The sequence below is a fragment of the Medicago truncatula genome, chromosome 4, assembly GCF_003473485.1.
Source record: "Medicago truncatula cultivar Jemalong A17 chromosome 4, MtrunA17r5.0-ANR, whole genome shotgun sequence".
NCBI classification, from domain to species: domain Eukaryota; kingdom Viridiplantae; phylum Streptophyta; class Magnoliopsida; order Fabales; family Fabaceae; genus Medicago; species Medicago truncatula.
In genome coordinates, this window is record NC_053045.1 from 8,082,535 (window position 1) to 8,102,882 (window position 20,348).

Consider the following 20,348-nt stretch of genomic DNA (forward strand, 5'->3'; position numbering starts at 1 on the left):
ATGATGTGTACTAGTTTTGTGAAAATAAGATCTCTTAAATCACCTTTAGATTGAAATATATATGCATTCCATGAATCTCTCTCTCTCCCTCTCTCTCACTCTCTCTCTTACCAGATCTCTTAGAGCTCAGAAAATCAATAATCCGTTCTGCATATTTCTCCTGGTTACCACTTACCATCGTTTGAGGTTCGAAAATATGGTATTTAGTATTGACACTCTTTCGCGTAGCTCATTGAGGATGAACAACACCAAAGTTTATTAACTTGATTAATGAACTAGGGTTTAGACCTCTTGGTCATGGAGGCTGTGATATAATTCCGTGAAATACCTTGATTATATTTTCCATCATCGGTCCTTGTTTTGAATTCAAAAACCAGAGCTTTGACTTCGGCACATTTATTAACTTCCTACGTTCTACACAATACTGCATATGCTCCTTCAACTTTAGTCTAAAACATATAAGTACTTACACAACACGAAGGAGCAATGTAAACCATTAAAACTTGCCGAGCTATCCATCCATTCTGAGATTTTATGATTTTTGAGTCAGTTACGGTTCTTTCTTCGGTTTCTCTACGTCCTGTGGACCAGATAGCAGGTCAATTCTCGGTCGGTTCAATCAAACTAGTGGTGACTTATATTAGATAGTTCATCCAAGTGATATGCTATTTTATACAACAAGTAATAATTTATAAGATCTTTTTAAATCATCACTAACGTGACTTGATTTTTTAAACCTAACACAACATCACAAAACCAAAACCAACTCATCATACACTTAATTCTAATAAAAAAATTAGACCACATGTATCTGGTCATGGTGAAAAAATGATATATTTGTTGAGTGCAAAACAGAAAAGAACAAAACCATTACACAGGTACCAAGGGAATCGATTACAGACACAACAGAAAATTTACACACATATTGAAGCTCGAGTTAAATAGAAGCATGCACTGATATTTGTAATCACAGAACAGTGTGACAAGTCGAGCATGGAAATAGAAGCATGCAATAACATATATAAATGGGATGTACATATGGATCGAGAAATGGTGGGGTCTAACAGCTTGCATTGGATCAGGAATAGCCAAAACATCTAGCTATATATGAGAAACAACTAGATGAAGATGGCTCTGTATTAGGCTCAGGTTTATTTTTAGGAAGCTGCTTAAAAAATACTTTCACAGCTCCAGTTACGCCATCCTCATTTTCCATAGCTTTGGCAAGTTCGATTGCATGCTCCTTTACCTATAAGTATAATGAGCAATTAAATGTAACAGTTATCTTTATTCAGAGCGCACCCAACCAGAACAGGTGTACGCAAGCTTACCGTTGCACCAAGACTTGCCTTCACCCATCCAACAAATGTAAACCAAATAATAAGTTTTGAACATAGAATTCAATTTTAATTAATCTCGTATAACTAATAGTCCAATTATCACAGCTTCAACAAGTTCGTGACACAGTAACACCCGAAAAGAAGTTTGCCTTTGTAGAAACTCTACTGTGAGATAGAAAGGTAAAGTGATGACAGGGAGCAGCTACATTAGGTGGTTAAAGTACTTTTGTTGGTGGTTTAATCCATGGCCAAGGAGAAAGACTACATCGAGTATATTCAACTTAAAGCTGTCCCTCCAGCCTCTTACTCAGCTACTATTGCCTAATTCCTATAGAATAGATACAGCTTGCACATGTATTTGTTTTGGATCATCAAATAATACATGAGATGAAATTCAGTAGTTCGGACTTCAGAGTATTTTTCTCATAAGCTTGCTGTATATAGGGGAACACTTCATTTATTTAATAACATGCATTAATAATTTGCAAATCAACCGTACCATCACACAGAATTTATCCTCAGCATCTACTTATGAAAGAAGAAAGCTCCTTTCATTTGGGTGATATGGACAAAGGTTTGAGGAAGTTAAATTTTTATTTACCTTGGGATCTAGCATAAAATTTATGGCAGCAATCAACTTAGGAAGTGAAAACACGTCAATTGGGATAGGTGGAGGGCCGACTCCTCTATCATGTACTCTCTCACCCCAAAAGGGTTGATCACCGAAAAAAGGAACTATTGTCGTTGGGCACTGCCAAAAAAAAATACAAGTTATTAAAAATAAAACCAAATGATATCATATTTACAAGGGATTCAAGAAGGTATTATTTCTTACTGCAGCTTTCAATCCTGCAGCTGTTGTTCCTGCTCCTCCATGATGTACCTACAAAAAGTGCATTAAAAAAAATAAGAATTTGCAGTGTTAAATAAAGGATGATTAAGAGTATTGAAATAAATGATCTTACCACTGCTTTGCAGTGTAAAAATAGCCAATCGTGGGGAACATTATCCAACAAGTATATAGAGTCCTTTGGTTCTGTCACTGGGAAAACAAATAGTTAAAGAAACAAAAAACTAATAAAGAACTCAAATGGAAGCATGAATAAGCAGTATCCTTACAGTCCCCAAGACCTCCCCATCCTTTACTGATGATGCCCCTCTGTCCCGTGGTTTCCAGTGCTTCAACAATTATTTCTGTCATCGTTTTTGGATCTTGAACAGGCTGTAGCGGAAATGAGATAAGTATATATAAAGAAGGAGAATGGGTGGGAGGGTGTGAGAGGAAGCAATGAAATGAAATAGTATAGAAAAATTATTTGTTGTATAGGAGAAGAAACTGTGCAAGAGATATACGAAGCAAGGAGAGGATATCCTTGAAAAGAAAACTACAAAAAGAGAAAATTCCTAAGAACCATCAAACAAAGTCACGAAAACTAAAGTTGCACAGCCCAATTTATATGCACATCTCAAACGAAAACATCCTTTGAGAGACCATGACCCAAGCGCCAAAGAGATATGAGGATCTTTATTCCTTCCCATAATAATGCTAAAACATCTAAACAACCTGAAAAATCCAAGCATTCTCCTCCAACAAAAAGGACCACAGAATATGAACATAGCACATTTTCAACAGAATCTTAACCTCTTTCTTTTGAAACCCTATAAATCTTATTTACAGAAAAGTTTCCAGGTAGTTAGGACAAACCCAATGTAGCCCACAAACAGACTTGCGCAGGCAATGAGCAAGCTAGCAGTTAAGAATTATCCATGCACATAAAACAAGTATCAGGGGAGTGGCTGTTTTAAGTCTGTATCAAATAACTAGAATTGGTCTTATTTAACCACAGTCAAGGCGAAAGACTCCAACTAAGAAGGTGCTATGAATTTCCAAATATAATCATTCAGGACAAGTTTCCCTCAATTTAGAGAATGAGTTAAGCTATACAAGAATGATTTGCAAAAGTGATCATTAAAATGCCAAGCTATCATTAACACATAGAAATCATGTGGATAAGATACATACGCGATGCAAATAAATTAACTCACCAGGCTACCAAACCCAACATAAATCGGCTTGTCACCATCTTCAAGCCATTTTACAAGGGACTCGGGAGGTTCGTAGTTTGATGCTAGATCAAGAAAGCAAAACCCTACTACATCAATTTTCGGTCCCCAATCTGCAAATAAAAAAATAATATATTTAATACTTAGTAGAATGACCTGAGTAAGTTTTTTGAAAATATACAAGAGATTGCACATTTAAATACAAGAGAGAATCCCTTACAAAACTAATAACTAATGAAGGGAATGAATAACTACATTAATTAACATTGCACCCAAGTTGAGGTATATGCATTATATGCATCCACCTTGTTAAATATATAATTGATATGAGGTCCTCATAGAGATTAGTGATTGAGAAAACTGAATAATATATTTCAAGTTATGAATAATGTAAAACCACTTATGTGTTCATATAAGCTTTTCTAATTTAATGGGTCTGACTAATGAACTACTGGTCTGAATACAAATTACTACTAATAATAAAAATTACTATTAATAATAGTAAAAATACATTATTTACAGCAATGATACTACTATAATTGGTCAGCTGATTGTTGGAACTCATGGAGGGATTATTGATGGTGTTTGAAAGGAAGTTTTATCTAATGAAATGACACTCAAACTTCAATAAATTTAATCCTCTCATGAAAAATAGGGTTTGAGGAAAGATGCAATGTTGATTGGTCATCACAAACAAGTTGCATAGGACCTATGTTAGACTTCATACCACTTACAACAGATCTTCTATTAGAGAACAATAATCTGAAGTAGATCTTCTTACATTCACATCACTTGCCCAATATGCATATGAATATCCAACAGTATTAATATGGCCTCTGTCTGAATAAGCAGGTCCTTTTTTCAAGTGACCCTTTACATACCTCATGATCCTAACCACCACGACATTCCAATGGCTATCACAAGGTGAGTTCAGAAGTTGACTCACAACACTACCATCAAACGAAATATCTGGTCTAGTCATAGTGAGATAATTCAGCCTCCCAATCAACCTCCTGTATGTGCCTTGGGTTAGGATACGGCTCTCCTTAAAAGCTTCACATTGGGGTCCATGGGAGTATCAACTAGTTTACACTCAAGCATCCTGTCTCTTCATAGATATCGAGAACGTATTTTCCCTGAAAAATAGCAATGCCTTCTTGGGGCTGAGCTACAATCCCTAGAAAATAACGCAACCGACCTATATCTTTTGTTTGAAAGTGGCTGAATAAATGCTGATTTAGGTCTTTAATGCCTTCTTGATCTATACCGATAATAACAATGTCATCTACATATATTACAAGCTAAATGACTTTGTTCAAATATGAACATTTAAAAAATACAAAATGACATGTTTCACCATGAATCATACCAAACTGTTGAATAACCTTATAGAATTTTCCGAACTAAGCTCGAGGTGATTGATTTAGACCATACAATGATTTTTGTTACTTGCAAACAAGGTCATACACCCCTTTAGAATAATCAATACTCACCTTACAAGTTGGTTTTGAAGGGTTGAATTAGGCCAACCCAAATTCTAAGGTATCAGAGCCTATACATGATCCGTTGGGCCATGTGATATCAATGCACCACTATCAGTCCACTCGTATCACGCTCCGGATGTCCAGTCATGGGCGTGATTGGAGTGTGTTAAGAGTCCCATATTTGATAAGGCATGATCATATTTGCCAATCTAACACGACTCACAATCAAGAGACATAAAATGTGACAGTTGAGGAACAAACACTTTTGACTTACCCATATTTGGATGACCCAAACGACGATGAATCGTGCTTACAGTTGATGAAGGAGACTGAAGGTGATACAAGACCCTATGATTCAGAGCCTGTTCAAACTGTCTTTGCTGTACTTTGGTCTTGTATAAAGAAAGAGTCATAAGTAAATGTATGGAACAATTGAGAGAATAAGTAAGTTTACAGATTGAAATCAAATCAAAGGGGCACTCAGGTACAAATAACATGTAATCTAAGGATAGAGATGGCAAAGGTGAAGCTTGTTATGTATGTTAGGAGGCGGTAAGTTACCCATAAGAGAAGGATTACCAACTAAATGATCAAACACACCCGAATCTAAAAGTCATGAACCCATAGAGTGAGATAGGCAAAAGCCAACATGACTGAAGTTGAAACATGTCGGCCAGCCATCAAATACAAACACAAATAATGGACTAAAAAAACTGTAAACCGTTTAAACAACAACGATAAATGTGCAGTGGCAGATATGCACAACAGATGCAAAACACAACAACCAGGTTGGCTCGAAATCTGAACCAACAAACCTTGGGACACAATCACAACAATAATTGACCAGACAGCAGCTAAGAAAATGTTCTGGAACGCGTCATGGACATTAACAACAAACCCAGCAACAAGAAACCTCCAAAACAATTCTGAAACTTCGGACCCACATTCTAGAGAGATGTGCAGTGGCAGATATAAAAACACAAATAATGGACTAAAGCAACTGTAAACCGTTCAAACAACGATAAATGTGCTGTTGCAGATACGCACAACAGATACAAAACACAAAAACAAGGTTGGATCGAAATCTGAGCACAAACCAAGGGACACAATCACAAAATTAATTGACCAAGACTACAGCAGAGAAAATGTTCTGGAATGCATCATGGACATTAACAACAAACGCAACAACGAGAAACTTCGAAAACAAAAATGTTGGACCCACATTCTAGATAGAGTATGTCACCTCTAAACATAAGTTGATGAGATAAGGTCTGAACACAAGTTTATAAGAACTGCAACACACACCCTCACACTCAAGACTGCACCTCTAAAGCATGGAGACATGTGGGTATCGCCGATCTTTGTATGCCACGGGGAATGATTAACATGACATTGACCCAATACAAATCGAGGATAGACTCTAATATCAACTTAGATTTTGAGTATAACTCAACTCACCAAAACCAGCATATAAGGTGATGGTTGTTCAAGCCTTATAAGTTGTAAACACTCAGGGTATGCACACAAGATCTTCATAAAAGATGAAACTAAGATACTAAGGAAACTAACTATACAGATAAAACATAATAGAAAGTATTCTCCTAAATAGATGGTAATTTCCAACAGATATAAATAATTTATTAAGCACTATTTTCATTAGTCACAAAGACCGCTTAAAAATAGGGATGTTCACGAAAGCACAATGCACATATTATAAAAATCATGTGACGTCACTCCCAAAATAATAAAAAAAAAAGCAATGAGTGAACTTAATGTATCAATGGTATGAACGTTAGGATCTAAAGTGACCACCTTTTGGTTTAGGAACAAGATGAGGACTCCACATGTATGCATGAGGAATGTCAGTTTCAAAACCTTGTGAGCCACTTAAATATGTGACTGGTCGTAGCTTCAACCTTTTCTTCCTAAGATCATTAACCATATCTCGCATTCCAAGCCAAATTAACAAGTCGACTATTTGATATGAAACCTGAAGAGTTATGAATGATCAATATTAAGTCAAACATAGTTGCAACAAATTAGGAGGATGATAAGAACCAGATTTAGTTAATGAACTGACCCTATAACCAGCTTGTTGCTTTATACGAGACAAAGGATGTGGAAAGTCAGCCGTTGGCCTGGGTGAAAAAGGTAAAATACATAGAATGAACTTTAATCACAAGGGGAACAATAAGAAATAACCAATTTTACAAGAACCAAAAAGAAATATGAATTAGAAAATATAAAAAACTACGATAGTATCACCAACATGAAACTTACGACCATGGCATTGTGAAAAAAATATGAATTGGAATTTGTAAGGCCTCTGCAACATGGGTATGAGCTGTTTTAAGTATACAACAGTGTCAGCAGCAAAAACAATGATATGCATTACAAAGTAGTATCTTCCAATATCATCATAAAATAAGAAAAATAGGAATAGCCAGCAAGAAATGTGAAAGAAGGATAGCATTATCAGAAATAATAATCCAAAATTTAGATATAGAAATGAGAAAATGCTCTATCATGTACAAATATTTTCAGAGAAATAGTTTGAATTACATTTAGATCCAAATTATCTGATTTAAATTGTAGTGTTGCATCTTAGATTCTTTGTTTTTTGTTTCCAAAGTTCTAGCAGCTTAGTTAGTATTTCCTATCCAACTCTATATGGTAACAAAGTCCGTGCTTTGATCTAGCAACTGTTAGAGAGAATAACCCCGAACCCGTGACAAGACGACAACGATCATCGCAGCACTTTTCATGGAAACCAACCCGGACTTTCATCGTCTTTTGTTGCAGTCCTATTTCAAAATTTCAACCTGTAACTCATGATTCACAATGCCAGTGTTAAGAACTTATTTGAATGGTTGGCTTATGAAATTGACACTGGATGATAGGGGAAAACTATGGTATCTGACTGGACACACCACAACCTTGAAACAACGATCTTTCCCCACAAAAATGGTTCTGTCCTAAATTATTTAATTATACAGCAACCAATCACATAATAGATTGTCCTAAATTAACCATTGTGCAAGTAACAGAAAAACTGAAATTGTATATGGCCCAATCTCAGCAATAACCAGAATTGGTTCTGTTCCATATTTCATTGATTAACACTCCATATGTCCTTAGGGTAAGCTAGATACGTATAGAAGTACATTAAAAGCACAACAACATAGAGTAAACTCTTAAGTTATTGGACAACTCCATAATGTCCTTAGGGTTTTTTTATTCATTTAATATGAACTGTATGATTTATTGATTTTAACGATTGAGATTTGGTGCAGGTCATGTAACTTACATCTGGTGTCAGGATCCTCTCTCACTCTTCGTGTGCACGGGTGCGCATGTGCGTGTGTGCACGTGTGTGTGTGTGTGTGTGACGTATAATATAGAGTTAAATTCAAGGACTAAGAGTCTAATCTGTCGAGGATATCAATTTGTCTGCTACGCAAGTTTTGTCTGCTACCTAAAGGGATGACGACGGTTGTGTTAATTCTGTATATGGATCATATGACGCTTAGAGGAGATTTACTAGATATAAACAGGTTAAATAACACATTCTCCATATATTTTGAAATTAAATATCTCAATCCCATAATATATGTTTGGGTGGGGAAGTTGCAACATATTTTTTAGATTAGGATCTAAAATATCAAATTCAGATGAAATAATTTTCTGTTTTTATCTCTCGTCGTTTTTATTGGCTAGTATTTTTCCAACTAACTCTGCTTATATATTTCATATTTGTGTGTGTTTGAGTGCGTGCGTGCATGTGTGTATTTCATCTTTTTATTAATTAGTGAAGTTTTATTCTAACCAACTCTTCCCCAAAAATAAAAAATCAGTATATATGTATCTACACATACATAAGTGTACATGCATACCAATATTTGTGTGTGAATGTGTGTGTGTGTGTGTGTTGAATAGCCAATACTTGAATATAGCAGCCCCAACGCCATGGTAGCATTAGCTTTCGATTACACATAAATCGTTGCTAAATAAACATCCACAAATCAAACCAACCATATTATAAAAAATGTAAGTGAAGAGAAAGCATACCTAATGCTGTGGGATTGGCCATGATTGCATCAGCTTTAAAGCGGACACCCGAATCAATATCAGGTTCTTTACAAGCAGGAAGCAGAGAATTAATAATTTCTTTCATTTGATTTCTCTGAACAGGTATCTCAGAGGGTCCCGATGGCAGAAAGCCCTTATTTTTAACCATATCTGCACAAGCATAAAAATCAAAGTCAAATCATATTACTAGTTGTAGGGAGGACAGTTATATTCATGATCTTAACTTAGTAAACAGTTTATCGATGACACAACACATTTTGAAGCGATTTAAGACATATTCCCAACTATTTTCAATAACTTATTGGTTAAGAATGTGCATTAAAACCAATCAAACACCAGAAGAAAAAACTGCAGTTGGGTACATAGCACATACAGCCAGCAAGGACTTTTGGATCGCCCCCTAATGGATAAAACTCCAACCCAGCTGTCAAAACAAACTCCTTAAAATTTGAATGAGTTGCTAATCTAACACGATGACCATAGTCCTGCACGTGAATGTGAACATGGACCTTAATTTTGTATACAATAATAGCTTGAATACATTTGTTAACATTAACATAACTAAGTACTTCATATGATATCTTATGTCAAAGGATAACTAAATCAAACAATGTATTAATTCAATAAAAAATCAACTAAAGATGGGAAGCTTCAAGCTAACAACACATATCAGAGACAAGTTAAAGAGCATTACCAAAAAATAGAATACAAGTTTGTAGTGTCTCTTTCTCTTCATTAGTTTATAAGTTTGTAGGAGCATTTTTCAAAAGAGAAAAGAACACAACTATAAATATACTGTCAAGGATCGACTCTCCAAAAAGCATAAAGTAATTGCGTGAAGAGTTATGAATTGTTTTATATCTAAAATCTAAAATGAAAAAATTCAACTATTAACAAATTGGGCTTCGATGTGAATGATGTATAGGCTCACCTTGTTTTAATAAAAGCAACGAGGATCAAAATATCTACCAATTGGTCATATAGGCTGTGATAGGGCATCGCTATCAAGGACCAACTATCCACACAAAGCTTAGAGTGTTATGATGAATCTTCAAATTCGTGGTTGAGCCTAACACTTATAAACACTTGTTCAGGCCATCTCTCAACTAATGTAGGACTCTTTAACACACCCCCTCACGCCCAACGGTAAAAGGCTTGGTGCATGGATATAAATGGTGGGTGGCCCAATAGCGGAAACCTGATAGAAGGTGGTCCAACGATCTTGGTGGAGGCTCTGATACCATCTTATAATTTGCGGTTGGGCCCAACCCCACAAAGCTGGCTTGTGAGGTGAAGATTACCCCCACTTATAAACACTTGTTCAGGCCATCTCTCAACTAATGCGTGATTCTTTAACAATGAAGGCTAATAAATGGTTTTAAATCTGACATATACATAAGGAATGGAAATTTTAGATTTGAGAAAATGTGGAGACATAAAATCACTCGCTTATTGCTACCATAGAACCATACATCACATTCCCATGAACCAACAACTAGCAGCATATGAAGGAGGAAAAGAGATATTTGGGACATAATAAAATGCCACCATTACTATACCTGTAAGCGTTTTCCTATTGCGACAAATGGTTGTACATCTCCTCGTGTACCAACAATAAGCATCACTATATTCAATGGAGGGATGTGATCAAGGTCTGTTGCATCATGTGAATCATCAATATCATTATTTACATGTGCGGATCCAGCACCAAGAGCTTCAGGTTCAACGTCTATGGGAACATCAAATTCTACAGTTCCATCATCTTTTACGGTAGCTATTTTGTTCAACAATCTAAGCTGCACAGTTGTAAACATTAACTAACGTTCCAGCCACATGTGATTAAAAACAAAAATAAAGATGGTGATGATGGTCAGAAAAAACAAAAAAAGGAAAAGAAAATAAGTTATGGTGTAATATAGTAATATAACAAAATCCTTGACCTACTATGCAAGGTAAGTTACACGGATCAGATAATGCAATAATGTATTATCAGAAATCATGTCTATTAACACATCATATGTAACAATTTTGATATAACTTTGAGTGGGAAATTAATAAATTATGACATGGATTTAGCCTTTAGTCTTCTCTCTTTTTTCTTCCACTCTTTTTTAATCTGTACACCTTCAATTTTCATACACCCATTAACCACCTCATTTTCTTTGTATCTCTTTCTTCCCATCACATCACTAACATATCACATCTATCATATCACCCTCTCTATTCCTTTCTCTCTCAAGCTGTAGAATGGATGTTAGGTGTCTATCAAATATTTTCCATTTGTTAATGAAAAGTTAGATCAGAAGAAGGTTGTCAAGTAGCAAAGCCAACCACAGCAGGAAGTACAGTTACGTTAAAGTGACCCTCTAAGAGAATAAATCATTGAGAGAAGATTTAAAATGAAAGGGTGAGGTGCGTAACTCTAATTTCAACTACTCACATATGCTTAATGGTAAAAAATTTGTCAATAAAAAGATAAGAAATTTGTGCAAAAAGATAAGAAACATCATAGATGACAATAGCATACCTTTTCCTGTACAGGAATTTTGTCATTAAAAATTTGTGCTGCATCCTCAGGCCGTAGATGTCTCTGCCGATCTGATTTTGACCTTTCCAACTTAAACTTACTTGGACTTGACTCCAATTTATCGCCATGGGATATATCTACTGGCATTGTGGTTGCTTTGTGCAACCCCTTTCTTGGAATGCCTAAATACAGCCAGAAAACAAAACCATCATAGTTAGAGCCAAAAAATGAGCAATGAAATCAAACAAAACAGTGGTATCAAATATAATATTCAGAGAAAAGAGATGAAGTGTATTAAAATTCTAAACGAACATGGCACATTCAGTTTTACTAAGTTAAGAGGGTTTCACTTTTGGATCTACAAAGACATTGGAAAGCTTTTCTCAGCTAATGAGTTTTTCATATGTCTCTGCCTCCGGTTTCTGCTATCGGTTTTTCATATGTCTCAGCTATTGAAATTAATTAGGTACTTATCAAATAAAAGATCAAAATGCCATGATACCACTGAAGCAAATAATAATATTAAAAATGAGTAAATGCTTGTATCACCATTGAACATGTTTATACGTGATAATGGAAGTGAGACAAATATTAAAGTGATAGCTGGATGAGCTACTGTCTCTGCAGTATGTTTCTGAAACAGCCTAATGTGTGCCTCTTAAACATTTTGGTGGTCATGCAAATTTTTCTTAGTGTCTTGCCTTTTCTTATATTAGTAATGGAAACTTAAGTTGGATATTTGTAAGGATCGCCAACTTGATGAACTCCATGATTTAACATGGGAAGCAAGAGGAAACATTGTGAAAGGTTCTGGATGGCTTTGACCTGTGAAAGAATGCTAACTGCGCATCCTTGCTGCATAGTCTATATCCGTGTTCTATCTTCTGATAATTTATCATCTGGAATATTATCTTCGGATGTAAGGAGTTATGCTCCCTCCTGCTAATATCAGAAAAGTTGCGAAATACTAATAGTGTAATATCTTCGGTTTATTTAATTAACTGCTAAACCTAAGAGGTTGGGATCCACTAAGCTGAAGGTCCATGACATAACCAATGTCTTTAATGAGCCATGAGTCCTAAATTTAAAGTTAATGGTTGTTTACAAAGGATGGCAGGAAATGTTAAAGTATTGTGCAGTTGATACTCTATCAGCCTATAAGCTTAACAGTTAACATGCAGACCGCAAGGCCTCAAAATTAAAGTGACTTAGCAGTGGTTAAATATCAAAATTTAGGAATATGAATTGTATTTCATTTTTCAAATTACCACCCACTACTTGCTAGTTGCAATTGAAGTTACTCTATGATTATTAAAATCGTAAAATTTGCTGACAAACGCAGCTACTGTTATTGCAGGGATCTAATATGAGACAACCAAATTAAATGAAAATAAGTTTTATGCAAAAAAAAAAAAAAAAGTTAAACGGGCATGCACGTTTTACACTTCATCCAATAACAAACCATTAATCTATCATATCATAGAACTAATTTCAAAATATCTTTGTGAAGGAATAAAAGATCATCATTGAATGTTAGTGTAAAACTATTTTACATTGTCAATGTATCTACTATTTTCCATAGAATAAATTATCCCTTATAGGGTAATGCTATCCCGTGCCCCCAGGTACCGGTTAAGGAACAATAAAATTAATTGGTTCCACTTAATTTACTTTAATTAAAATGAAAAGTTGGTCAACTTAATTAAAATAGAAATGGTTGTATTCAATACTCATTAAACTCCATCAATATGATTTTGTATTTCATACTTTAATTGGATATGTTTTATCTTTGTAATTGCAAATTTATTTTGGACTATATAATGTTTGTTTTATTTTAATTATTTCTACATTTTTTAATTAAAAAAAGCAATAGTTTTTTTCACCGAAAAAAGTCATCGAAAAAAATTGGTTTGAGTATAGGCTTTTTAGTGAATTGGCTTGCAAAAAAAAATTGATTAAAAAAAAATCACAGAAAAAAAACTCGTTGGAGTAAAATTCACAAGAGAAAAAATTGTTAAGATATGAAAGGAAGCAAGGGGATTAAAAAAACGGATTCTAAAAAGTTCACAAAAAAAACAAATGAAAGGAAGCGTATCTTTCTAAAGAGTATTAAATGCATCGTTTTCCTATTTTAATTAAATTGATAAACTTTTCACTTTAATTGAATAAAATTAAATGAGACATGTTAATATTATTGTTCCTTAACTGGTGCCCGGGGCACCGATTAGCAACACCCTAAATTATATATATTGAAACATGCAGACACATTAGTGCCCGCGTGGCGCCTGCTGCCATATACTCACTCTTTTGTAGGGGGTTGGATTAGCTAGCTACTAACATTTATCATTAAAAAAAAATACTCCATCTTTCTGTCCATGTAAGGAAATGTTATAAGAGGTTGGTAATTTTACCAAATGAATTTAAAAGTATTGGTGCATTGAATTTAATTTATATGCATTTTCTGTCTAAAGTTATTCTACACATGTATCTAATGATATCTTGCGTTATCAACCATATTAAATTATGTGTGAACATCATGTGTAAAATAATTTTACTAATTAATTAAAATCTTCAACATTCCTATAAATGCCAAGTATTTGTGACAATTTTATCATTTTTACAAATTTGTAATTATATATAAATTCCCGTAAACTTATCATGCGGCACATTTGCGATAATTTGTGACGTGTGCGCGTAAACTTATCTTGTGGTCCATAATTTTTCACGTCATTTCATTAACAAAAAATAAAAACTCATAAATCCAAGAAGTAAAAACAAAACCATATCAAAGTAAGAACGATAAACACTTCAACTTTCTATCCAAATTCAAAACCTCTTTCTCTAAATCCATTAACTAATCACAAATTCAACATAACAAAATTGAACTATATATATATATATACATGAACTCTCTATATATATATATATAGAGAGAGAGGGGGGTGAGAGAGAGGTAGAGAGAATTGTAGAAACCTGATTTTGAAGAACTACTTTCACAAGAAGAAACTCCAAAAGAAACAGCATCAGTACTATCCACAATTTCCTGGCCAGTGCTTTCGTTTCCGGTACCGATTTCATGCTCAACTCTGATCGATTGATCGCTCGAAGAAGATGAACCGGAAGAATAACGCCAGCAATTCTCCGGCAATTCCGCCATTAATTGCCACCGTCGTGTATGACGCGCGCGGGAAAGTGACTATCAATTTGTCGTTAGGGGAGTTTGTTTGGTGAAACCACTATATTACTATATCTGGTGCTTCCCTTTATGTAAAAATCAAACCGGACTGATTGGACCAAACCGGACCGGATTAGATGGTTTATTGAGTAAATCAGTTAGTTAGTCATTGAAATACTTATATTTTCAAAGGATGTTTAAATTTATCATTAAACATTTTTTTAAATTTAATCACTTAGATAATTATATTTTAATAATTTATTAGTTTGATTGATATATTTAACCACATTTATTATAAATTTAGTGTTTGACATACTTTTAAAAAATTAATGTCAATAAAATTTGATAGATCCAAAGGCTTTTTTGAAATATTTATAATATCAGATCTACTTGATATCAATTTAATCCTGACTTATATCTCTAGAAAAATTAATACGAGTAAAATTCAATAATAACTTTTATAAAATATTTATAATCGTAGAAATTTATTTCAGAGCTTTCTACTACTTATAGTCACTTTTATAAGCAAAAACAATTATTTTTTTTCTTTATTGAATAATATAAACCGTATACATTAATTATTCAATAATTTTTTTTTCCACTTATAATAATGACCAAAAGGAGTACAAAGTTAATAATTAATTTTGGTTTACTTTTTATAATTTGGCTAATTTACTTTGTCATGAAAATTGAACCGAATTGATTGGACCAAACTAGACCGTTTATTGGATTAATTTATGTGTGGGTTTTTTGTTTGTGATGAAGTGAAGCGTGTTACACGCGTAAATGAGATGCTTGGATTTTAATGTACAGGTTGCGGCAATCGATTCCATAGTATTTGGAATTTTTTTTGGCAGGAACCAAAGGGAAACAAGTCCACGTAGAAGTAGAAATTATGTCCCTTCACTTTACACGAATTAAGAAACTTTAAGCAACAAATAGATTTAACTTAATTTTTATACATGAATCTAAAATTAATATTTTTATATTCTTATAAAAAAAATATTAATGTTCTTGTATTAATTCGAGTGACTCAAGTGTTTAAATAAACTGACACAAGTATTTTCTAAATTAATCAGTATCTTGAGTTTAAATCAAGTATTAACAAATTATTTGGCGTTAATTTGAATATTAGTTCAAAGATTAGTTTCAGCAAAAGTACGCGGAGGATGTATGACTTTCTCCAACAAAAAATATTACTTCAGGTGTCTAAATTAATGACTGAAGTTTGAGTATTTTAGATGAAAAAAGCGTTTTGAAGAAAATCTCATTAAAGGAGGTCAAACATTTTTTTAAAGTGGAGATTAATTATTGATAAAAATTAATGGATGTTTTATACTAATGATATGGTTATCTTAAAATATGATTATCTAAAAATTAATGGAGTATAGTTGAATCATTTAATGCATGTCTATTCTTGGATAATCACGTTATTGATGCAAATAAATTCTATGATAAGAAGAATCTCCTTTTCAAAAATGTGCCTACTTCTTCTCTCAAAAAAAAAAAATGTGCCTACAAGATTTCATGTTCCATAGTCAATAGGGATTGATGTTGCATGATTTGAAAGAAAATCATTTTCAGCTATAAGCTCTTTTCCAAAATCTTTTAAAGAATATAGGACCGCCAATCTTGTGTATGATTCAGATATTTCAACTATCTTATAAATGTATATATAGGAATGACGTGTGTAAGCCACATAAAGGCATGTGCCCCCTTAAACTTATCGTTTCATTGAATTATTTTTTATTTTTTATTTTAACTAAAAATTCAAACGTTGCCTAGACTAGGAATTTTTTATTTTTTAAATAACTTAGACCAGGAATTATTGAATGATTTTAGTTGTAGCGAATTAAATACATAATTGTGTGGTTTCCGTGAGCTTAATCGTGTGGTAGAAATATTGCGCTATATATATAGGAGTAGAGATTCAAATCATTTATTCATCAGTTATTCATCTTAAGAGGTCAATTTTAACCATGAGATTATTTCACCAAAAAAAAGTTAATTATGTGAGAGATAAATTATTGCATTTTTTATGTCATACATACAGAGAAATTATATTTTAGTGGTGTTGAAAATAATAAAAAATATATATTTAAAACAACTTTAAAATAGGAAGATACATCGAGATCAATTATAATATACTACCTCCGGTCCTATTTATAAGAGAAATTTAGGTTAACAAAAGTGAATGTATTTGGATTGAATTTTTAACTAGATACATCAACTTTTGTTGACCCAAAATTCTCTTATAAATAGAACCGGAGGAAGTAGTAGATAAAAATAAATGATATTCATTCATTCATTCAATTGATAAAGTACATCGATATAATACAACTCGAAAGTCGTTAAATATAAAAAGGATGAATCTAGATTGACGTTCACTAAATCATGGGTATTACCAAATTTCGAGCATGAGTATTACCAAATTGATTGACGTGTAAGACTTTTAATGCACATGATTTTTTTATAATATTTGTTTTTCATGTTAATACCTAAGAAAATATTTTTATATTTTTTATGTAAGAGATATAGTTCAAGGCTACAATTCACTATAGTAAAATTTGAATTTTATTCACTACACAAACATTCAAGTCGTAAGAAACTTTTGCTTATGCACAATATTGAATAACTTCTGAGTCATTTGTTGAAATAAAAATATTTTTTATGAATGTTTTAATGATAACAGACATTATGGAATAAAGGCTAAATTTATTAATGGTGATCTACTAATATTTGCACTTAAGTTTTTCATAGTAGTAGACAAGAAAGAAAGTCTTTTACAAGTGCATGTATTTACTCAATGAAAGAATGCCAAAGCATTAACTTCAAAATCTCAAAGAAGATATAGAAATAATATTTTTCGAATCAAAAGAGTATTGATTGAAGATTCAACAAGCCGACGAGAATAATGATTAATTGATTCATACTCATCATCGCATGGTTTTCAACAAAGTCTTAAAGATTCAAGGAATATGAGGTTAATAGTTGAAAGCTACACAAGATTACTCTTAAAAGTCATGTGACAAAACACTTATTGAGTTTTGTTACATACTTTGAGTGTTTAATAGATATGAAGATTCAAGAATGATTTTCAAACAGTTTCTAAAATAGTTTAAGGAAAAGGCATAAAAGTTTCATTTAAGAGAATGATTGATTGTACCTTCATGACTACATGCACGTATAAACTTAAACATCTCAAAGATACTCAACGGATAAGAAACGGAGTGTGCAATCACCAACATGAATTATGAGAAGTATTGTATCATCGACAAAGTAATTCAAAAGCTAATTGACCAAGAAGATATTGTCATCTCATATAGAAGAGAACATTATTAACTCTTATGAAAGAATATTCTGAAGATGAAGATGTTTATTACACCTGAATTTATTCTCATTATTTCATAAAAATGGTTGGAATCAACTTTGAAAAGAAACTAATTTGTGAATAAATTATTCATTGAGTCATTCATTATTGATATTGATCCAAGAATTATCAAATAAAAAATTCATGATCATATGCATGGAGATTCTATCAAAATGGACTTAGGATGATCCAATAATTGTTCATCATTATTCAAGTTATAGCTTGGAAGAATAGAAATCAAACAAAGCAATTTTGACTTTGAGAAAGGTTTCTCATGTCCCTAATAGAACATTTTGGACATACAAAGAGAAGGAACATCCCCATCAAAACAAAGGAGCAAAATGACAAGCATGAAGTTTATGTTATATTATAGATTTGAATCATTAAGATCAAAACAAATACATTCTTTTTGTATCACCATAGGAAGACATAAAGAAGTTATGTCACAGTGATATAAATGAAAGGTATCAAATATATCACACAATGCCTTTGCATTAAAAGGAATATTCAACAATAAAAGGTTGAAGGATTTCGATCCTTGCAAAGAAAAGGAAAAGGAACCATATCAAGTAACATTATGCAAAACCGTTCTGGTAATCTAACGAGAGTGTTTTCGTCATAATACAAAGGAGTAAAAAGATCATTAAAATGCAAAGCATCAAACACATCAAGGAATTATTGCACATAGGCCATGTAATCAAAAGTGAACAAGATTTGTAAAAAGGTCTTCATGTATTTCGACTCATCAAGGAAAGAAATAAAAGATTCATCAAAGTGTTATCTCAAATAAATGATCCTTGTGATAAAATCATATGACATCAAGATGAGATCAATATGTCTTATCAAATGGATGGAAAATTTCATAGCACTTTGACAACTCATGGCAGCTTGCAAAAACGTGTTTATTCTTTACTCAAGTTGGATAGTACATAAAGAAATTTCTGGGCAGCAACGAGTACGTTCTGGATGAATAAATAAACATGCTTTCTCTCCAAGCAACAAGGTGGAGCATTTTTCACATTGAAAAACGTTTTCAACAACACTTTTCAGAGTTTATCTTTATGACACATGAGGTTTCTATAAATAAGGGAAGATGCAAAGGTTTACGACAAGAGTTTGAAAATAAAAAACATTCGTGAAATCATCACTGCACATAAAATCTTCACAAATAACAAACTCCAAGCTCTCTCATTATATATTTGGATCATAATCATTTGAGTTTGTTCATTAGAATCTCAAACATGAGTTGAGACGCGTCCTTTCCAAAACCATCTTATCATACAAATAGTATTTATTTCTCAAGTCTATTCGTTACAATATTTTGATAAAGAATTATTAATATATCTAGAATGTTTTGGTCCTATTAAATTTACTTGCTTAATATATATATCCAGAACATTCTGGTCCATAATTAAATTATTAATATTACACTATATTTATGTTCATAATTAACCATATAAATCTTATCCAAAACACTTTGATCATTTGTTAATCATTTGCTAAATATTTATTAATATCTTATCCAGAACATTCTAGTCCTTGTTAAATTAATTGTCTAACCTCTATCAAGAGTTTTTTGAGTATACAAGTTTTGTAAGTTGCATGACTAAATTTTAAAAGGGTCACAATTCAAATTTCCCCTTTCCTATGACTATTTCTTCCACTTCATCACTTAAATTCAAATGGGGAATTATTGGAACACTGTGTTTGTTTGTGAATTGAAAAATTCTTAGCAGTCCCACATTTCTGATGGTCGGATATGGAAAGTGTACCAAATCATTTACCAAGTAATAAAGTGATAAGTAGAGTATCATATCCACATGGATTGTTGTTTCGTCCAAACAATCTGCATTACTTATTTTGGTAAGTTTGACGATATAAAAGATAAAAGGCTTAGGATTTGCAATTTTCATCTGTTTGCAATAGAACAAGTTTACCTGTTTTTGGTTGCAGAAAAATAAGCAGTGGTTAGGATTCTTTGAATCCCCTCTGTTTATATTGTTGGATATTAAATAACAGTAATATCACGTTTATTTATCTTAGGTAGACTATACAAGAGATGAGGTCGTTCGGACGTTTCTAACCTAGTCGGTCATCAAGTTGCACATGTTGATCGCACAATGATCCTTACGTGCGGGGTCTTACTCTCCCAGTTGATTATAGGTCTATCCCTCCGATGGCTAATTGCACCTGCTGATCGCACGGTGATCCTTACGTGCGGGGTCTTGCTAATTCAAAGTTAATTGAAACATAAACTTAAATTGGCGTTCCAGTTATTCCCAAGGCAATGAAGGTCAAT

The 20,348-nt window shown here is 33.0% G+C and overlaps 1 protein-coding gene across 1 annotated transcript; it reads right to left on the reverse strand.

The window, feature by feature from the left end:
• Positions 1–648: 648 nt before the first annotated feature.
• Positions 649–14,732, reverse strand: LOC11428113 (sterol 3-beta-glucosyltransferase UGT80A2). The gene is made up of 14 exons (XM_024782534.2): positions 14,478–14,732; positions 11,505–11,686; positions 10,537–10,773; positions 9,351–9,462; positions 8,957–9,127; positions 7,169–7,232; positions 6,969–7,026; positions 6,701–6,878; positions 3,387–3,517; positions 2,460–2,562; positions 2,306–2,382; positions 2,176–2,223; positions 1,942–2,091; positions 649–1,249 (listed from the first exon to the last, which is right to left on the reverse strand). The coding sequence occupies exons 1-14, from the start codon at positions 14,659–14,661 to the stop codon at positions 1,079–1,081; spliced, it is 1,866 nt and encodes a 621-aa protein (XP_024638302.2). The 5' UTR covers positions 14,662–14,732; the 3' UTR covers positions 649–1,078.
• Positions 14,733–20,348: the final 5,616 nt, after the last annotated feature.

Bases quoted from the DNA above. Each gene is read 5' to 3' on its own strand.
- LOC11428113 (XM_024782534.2), bottom strand. From the start codon at position 14,661: ATGGCGGAATTGCCGGAGAATTGCTGGCGTTATTCTTCCGGTTCATCT. The intron at 2,224-2,305 runs GTAAGATCATTT...CACTTTTTGTAG, and splicing joins TTTTACACTGCAAAGCAGTG to GTACATCATGGAGGAGCAGG. The intron at 2,092-2,175 runs GTAAGAAATAAT...TTTTTTTGGCAG, and splicing joins CTGCAGGATTGAAAGCTGCA to TGCCCAACGACAATAGTTCC.